This window comes from Octodon degus, unplaced genomic scaffold, assembly GCF_000260255.1.
Source record: "Octodon degus isolate 3935 unplaced genomic scaffold, OctDeg1.0 scaffold00016, whole genome shotgun sequence".
In the NCBI taxonomy this organism is placed as follows: Eukaryota; Metazoa; Chordata; class Mammalia; order Rodentia; family Octodontidae; genus Octodon; species Octodon degus.
The window spans coordinates 11,620,482-11,626,871 of record NW_004524592.1 but is presented as its reverse complement, the minus strand read 5'-3'; the positions used below and the strand labels follow the sequence as shown (position 1 = coordinate 11,626,871).

Sequence of the window (6,390 nt, the reverse complement as noted above, 5' to 3'; positions counted from 1 at the left end):
CACCACATGCCAGCCAGCCGCGCCCCCTGGTGGGCTGAGCTGGCCACACACACACACACACACACACACACACACACACACACTAAATGTTAAAAAATAAATAAATAAAAAAATTAAAAAAAAAAAAAAAAAGGAGTCTGCAGGCAGGCCGGACCTCCATGGTTTTTATGTGCAGAGAGCCTTTATTTCTCACAGAGAAGATTCACCTTTGGCGGCTTTCAAAATATTTCCCTTGGGACCTTGGGTGACTGTTCCAGGTCCCGGTGACACAGCTGCAGCAGGTGCCTTCTGATTTCAGGGTCTGAGGCATACCAGTCCTCAGACAGTTCAGAGTAGGAATGACAAAGGACAGAACCACTTCCAGTTCTCTTGCTATTTTCATTTAATGGAAGGCAGAGCATAAATATTTCAGGCTTTAGAGGAAGGACATACATACAGTCAACTCTGCCACTGTAGCACAAAAGCAACTGTAGACAAAGGTCAACCACAAGAGGGTAAATGTGTGCTAATAAAACTTTATTTATAAAAGCAGGCTATGGCTGGGGTTATCTCCTTGGGTTGTAGTTAGCCCACTGGCCAGTGAGAACATAGGCTACGGACTTACCTGGTCCCGTCTTAGCTCTGCCACTTATAACCATACAGACATCTCTTGCATCTCACTTTGTGCTCATCTGTCATCCTCTATTTTTCTCCAGGTGAAACCAGGAGAAAATCGCTTATTCTCTCAAGTCCTCATATCTATTACCTGGGTCAGGAAAAATAAACAAGGATTCATAGACCAACAGCTAATGCACAGAAATTGTCTACTCATTGTAGTCATGGTTACAGCTATCTTTCCTAATTGCTCGCTAATCAGTGGCCCTATTTATAAATAGGAATGGAAGGAACACTACCTAACAAGCAAGTACTTTCCTTGTACATGGCTTCTCCAAATTTTGTTAGTTTTCAAAATTCAAATTCTTTGCATTCATGTTGCTTTTCTCCAGGGACTCAGAACATTTTACAGATGGAAGCCTGTTCAACCTTGCAAATGCGTGTGAGGTTATTGGTGATTTAAATAATTTGCTTTTCATTACCTCAAACAATGAGAAAATTTTGTGGATGATTGAGGGTGGAGTTTAATGAAAAATAGCTCAGGAATTGAAAATAGTTTCCAACTGGAAAAAGAAAGGTATGTGAGTAAGTGGTAAAAGTTAGAACAATCAAAGACAAAGTTATATCAGCACACCACTCTATGCAAGGCTGAACATCTCTCCAGCATGTCTTCACCAGGCTTGGAGTAACTGCCCAGGCTTCTTGATCGTAAGTAGTCCAGGTATCTCATGGAGCTAAGAAGCAAATGGGGCTGAAGTCAAGCTGTTCATCAACCTGGACATCAGGTGCAAGTGACGTCTGCCCAAGGTGGGCATCTTCTCACATCTTATCCAGGTACCATATGAATGAGCAGAATCTCTAGCATTTTCTGTGAGGTACCAGTGGGTCATGAGCATTTTCTGGGGAATCAGAACATTGATGAAAATGCATTCCTCTGTCTGTCTGTCCATCTGTTCATCCATCCTGCATTCATTGGATGGCTCCTGTTGTCTGGAAAGGTGCTTTAGGTAGGGTGTAATTGCCACTGACTTATCCTCTTCCTTTTCTATCACTTGCAAACTGCACCTTTGTCTGCATATAGTCCTTCAAGTCTGGGAGAGAACCAGGTTCCAAGCCTACAAAATCCAACTTCTTTTGGAGTTTAGTGTCTTTCATCAAAGGATGTTCTAAGAAACTTGTGGCCCCAAGTGCAAATCATCCAAAAACTAGAGGTGACTCACTTGTGTATGAGGAAAGCATTGTTGTATTGTCTTTCTTTTCACCCTCTTAATAGTAAAAGAATAAATGTATAGAGCATATTTTCTCATTTCTCTACCTATGCAAGGAAAATATTTAAAGAGACAATATAATGTGCCAGCATTTTGACTAAAGGAAAGCAAACTTTTGAACTGACATTTGTGCTAATGCAGGGAACATTGATAGTTATGACTGTGCTCTGCTCGACAAAAATTTGTCCCCTTGACTTTGTGGTCTGGCCAGACACTTTCAAACGGGACTTAGTCACCATGGATTTTCCACCTTCCTTCCTCTGCTGGATAAGCCACAGCCTCCTTAGAAGATGGCCCTTGCTGGAGGTGCAGCCAAGAGCTTTGTGGGATGGCTCTGGGGAGGCCCTGCCTACCCTTCACGTTGGGCTCACGACTGTTTCTGTAAGCTCACATAAAGATCCAGGGGCAGGACCGTTGCCAGGCAGCAGATACTCTTGGTGACTGGAAACATGATTTGAAACCCATTCATTGCAACTCATGAGCTGGCTATAACGAGGAGCTGTTTGTAGTGCTTTGCTTTCAAGCTTTTCTTTCCAGGCAAAATGTCCTATATGACTAAAAGAGTGAGTATCACAAGGATGGCTTAGTTTAAGGGAGAAAGAGAGAAGGTGGTAATATGAGAGAAGATGAGGCTATAGGACAGGGCCTTTGGGGGCCTGGGATTCTGGGGTCCTCTATACCCCAAAGTGGTGGTTGTTGCTATCAGGGTGTGTGCAGAACAGTACTAATGAGGTTCTGGTGACCCAGGTGGTACAGGAGAACCTGCATGTTAGTGGAAGAGATCCCCAAAAGTTCTTTCAAAGTAAGGTCTTCTAAGAAAGAGAATGGCCTCATTTCCTAACACTTTTAGGAAGATAGTAGAAGATGTGATAAACCTCTCAGCTACTTTCCAGTTGTGGGGTTCAGACAATAGGACTTGAGGAACACTGACTCTGAATTAGAGGCCTTAGCTTGCATTCACATACCTGTAAGTAGAAAACAAGATGAGAATGACTTTGTCTGCTCAAAGAGTGGGGGGCAAGAAAATATAATTGAGCCCTGGGTTGTGACACAAGATGGGCCCCTGGAACAGGACCACTGATGACATGTGAGGACGTCGGCAGTGCAGCCCTCCCTCTACCCACTCCTGGGGTTCCTACGGGTAGAGGAAGCACACCCTTCTGGCCACCAGCACTTGATACAGGCAGTTAGACATTTTTCATAGGTTAAGCAGACATCATTTTTCAGAAGTAAAGATCATGTCTAGTTTTGGCAAGCTCATAAGGGCCTAGTCCATTTCTGGGCCAAATTCTCATCTGATGTAAATCTTTGGGAGAATCAAGTTGTAGCACTGTTTTGTATCAAGTGGGACTCCAGCCAGTCTTTCACCAGAGTTACCCTGGGCTTAAATTTACTACAGCATCTCCATGGCAACCTGCGGCTGGCCAGTGGAAAGAGGTTGCCTTCTAAATCTCCTGCTGGCTTCTCCTCCCTGCTTGTCTTTCCCATGATTAAGAACCCTCTCCTTCCCTTTCACCTCATTCATTCCCCCTCTCCTGTACCCTCTGCAGCTCTGTGCCCACATTTTCTGTTGCGACTTCCCTTCCAATCTACTTTCAAAATCCTCCATCCAATTAAAATAGAAGAAGAGGAAAACGTGTTAGTCATTGCTTGCCAGTGATGACTGACCTGTTTAGACAGGACCAGGCTGACTCCAGTGGGCACAGAAGCCCTGGCAAGCAGAGTGGAATTTACCTTCAAGTCTCGCCAGCCTAATTAATATACTGTTTCAGGATGCCAGCCAGCCCATATATGGTATTTCCACTCGATTGGAGAATCTGCCTAATCTAATCCGTGTGTGTGTGTGTGTGTGTGTGTGTGTGTGTGTGTGTGTGTTTGAGAGAGAGAGAATTCTTTTATATGTTACTGAGTCATTATGGTTAAACAGGAGCAGTGCAGCTCTGCACTTGTACAGCTGCCGGTTGAATCGCACACTTACTCACCAGCCAAGTAACCGTGGTTGATTGAACCACCCTGAGCCTCCGTCTCCTCATCTGCCGAGTGGGTGTGGTGGTCCCTCCCCCACCAAGGCACGAGGAGGAGGCAAGGAGCATTCAGAAGTGCTTGGCACACACCAAGGACGAGCGCCCCTTTCCCCGCGCGCCCCCAAGCATGTACCGTATGTGTCTCTATTTCTCTCTCCTTTTCTTTTTAAATTGTCTGTGAGTCCCATGCTCTCGCCTAGCAACACTCTCTGTGTCTCTCCCCCAGGGGGCACCCTCCTGCCGGGGACAGAGCCCACGGTGGACACGGTGCCCGTGCCGCCCGTCCCAGCCTACTGGTATTACGTGGTGGCCGCCGGGGGCGCGGTGCTGGTGCTGGTCTCCGTCGCGCTGGCCCTGGTTCTCCACTACCACCGGTTCCGCTATGCGGCCAAGAAGAGCGATCACTCCATCACCTACAAAACCTCCCACTACACCAACGGGGCCCCCCTGGCGGTGGAGCCCACCCTAACCATTAAGCTAGAGCAAGACCGCGGCTCCCACTGCTGAGGGCGAAGCAAGGACGCACCCAAACAAACGAGAAAGACTGCAAACCCGTGGCCTCGATTTTGCACTTTTTTCTCCTCACCTAGTCTTTGTGTGAACTCTCAGACAGCTCCCTCCCCAGCCCCACCCCTGCGCGCCCAGTCCATAGACCATCCTCCTCAGGTTCATTTTCTTTGCCTCGCTTTTCTTTCTTTCTTTCTTTCTTTCTTTCTTTCTCTTTCTTTCTTTCTTTTTTCTTTTCTTCCTTCCTTCTTCCTCTCCTCCTCCTCCTCCTTCACCTCCCCCCCATCTGTCTGTCTGTCTGTCTCTCTCTCCCCCCCCCTTTCTTTGTGACTCCAAGCCCACAAACCCAGCCTCTAATGCTGCATCTTGGACAATGAGAAGAGACCATCCCTAGGCACTTCACCACTCATGGCTCAGCTGGTTTCCTCCAGAGACTGGTCCTCTTGTCCCTCCCTTGCCTTACCCACCCCTCCTCTCATGGGCAGGCTGCCAGGCGTCTTGAGGGGAACCTGGCTCTGTATGTTTGTACATAGTGTACACTCTCAAGTGTGAATAGCTCTGTGTGTGTGTGTGGGTGTGGGTGTGAGAGAGTGGTTCATGGGGGGGCTGTATGTGTAGAGGGCCCCTTTCACTCTTGTGTTACTTCTGGGGTACATGTTACAAGAAAATAATATCCTGTCCTTGTTTTGTTTACTTGGAGAAGAGATTGAAGCTTTTCGTTGCCTTATCTAGCTCTGGCTGGGTTTCTGTTGGCTGTCATTGTCATCTCCAGGTACCTAGCAAAACAGGCCACGTGGAAAGCAGTGTGGCCCATCCCTTCCCATCCCCCACCCAAAAGGAAGGTTTCCTGCCCTCAGACATGGTCTCCTCCTCATATCTTCTGGGGTCTTTAAAATCCCATGGGGTGTGTGGGGAGCCATCTCTACTTCCAGCCCTGAAGCAAATTGTCTCATGTTGCCTTATAAAAAAAAGTTCATAATGAATGTTCAGCTTTGATCGGTTAAGTCCAATCATGGAGTAAGTCATAAAGAATAACAAATCTGGGAGTAGTGTAGGAAAAGCAGTAGTCTGTTTAAGTTGAGAGCAGGAGGAGAAGAGAAGGACCAAAATGGCTTTTCAAGGTCTCCTCCCCTGAGAGTCATTGCCCAGTGTGGGGTGGGGGTAAGAAGGTGAAAAACCATATTCTTTGGTATTATATTGATCATTGTAATAGCATTTGTAAAATATGTGGGGAAAGGGGGATCATTTGTTTTCCTTTCGTGGTGTTAATGTGTGCCTGAATCTATACAACTAAAACATGAGGCTGTCCACCATGCTTATTTAAATATTATGAGAGAATAGAAAGTAATTGTTTAAATGTTCCAATGTGCTACCCCTTAAAGCACTCATAGCTCCTGGCAAATAGGCCGGCCTGGCATAGCCAGATGTTGCTGCTTGGTCAGAGAGAAGGTAGAATAGAGATGTATCTGCTGCTGCCCGTTTGTCCTCTTGAAGCAATGCAGAGAAACATTGTGAGGAAACAGTTGCCTGATGAGACTGAGTGAAGTATGCATTGTATAACGAAGTCCATTTCATTGATAGAAGAAGTGTATTTTAAGATTTTCCAGGGTAGCATACTAAAGCTCAGCTTTGGGAGCATTTGTTTTTCACCTTCCTGCTAGGAATCCACTGGGAAAGTGTAAAATTCTCTCAAAAGACGGGTTACCTGTGTTGAAAGCCTCCAGGTATCTTCCAGAACAAAATGCTAATGATTTTTTTTTTTTTTTTGGTTGCTTGGGAGAAAGCCTTTTAGCATTCTTTTGGAATATCCACAATAGGTCCCTCCAGCACACAACACACTCACGCACTCCGCTTTCCCATCTGGTTCGTTTCATCCCCCTGAAAGAAAGAACAGTGCTCTCCCACTCTTATTCTATTTCAAAGAGCTACTCTGTCTCAACCACAATCACCCTGCCAAGAGAAGGAAAGATGAAAGACTCAGGCCTGGCTACCTTGAG

General features: G+C 46.1%; 1 protein-coding gene across 5 annotated transcripts in view; it reads left to right on the top strand.

Annotated features, from left to right (window-relative positions):
* The window catches only part of Nrp2 (neuropilin 2), a 113,306-nt gene that overhangs the window by 87,950 nt on the left and 18,966 nt on the right, over positions 1 to 6,390 (top strand). Inside the window, exon 16 of one of the 5 annotated variants that reach the window (XM_004626647.3) lies at positions 4,113 to 4,637. The exons of 3 other annotated variants lie outside the window; for them this stretch is intronic. In XM_004626647.3, the coding sequence (XP_004626704.1) occupies positions 4,113 to 4,393 (281 nt within the window). In that variant the 3' untranslated portion in view covers positions 4,394 to 4,637. Of the gene's footprint in view, positions 1 to 4,112; positions 4,638 to 6,390 lie in introns of those variants that run through there. One more of the 5 variants, XM_004626646.2, reaches the window with a different exon arrangement.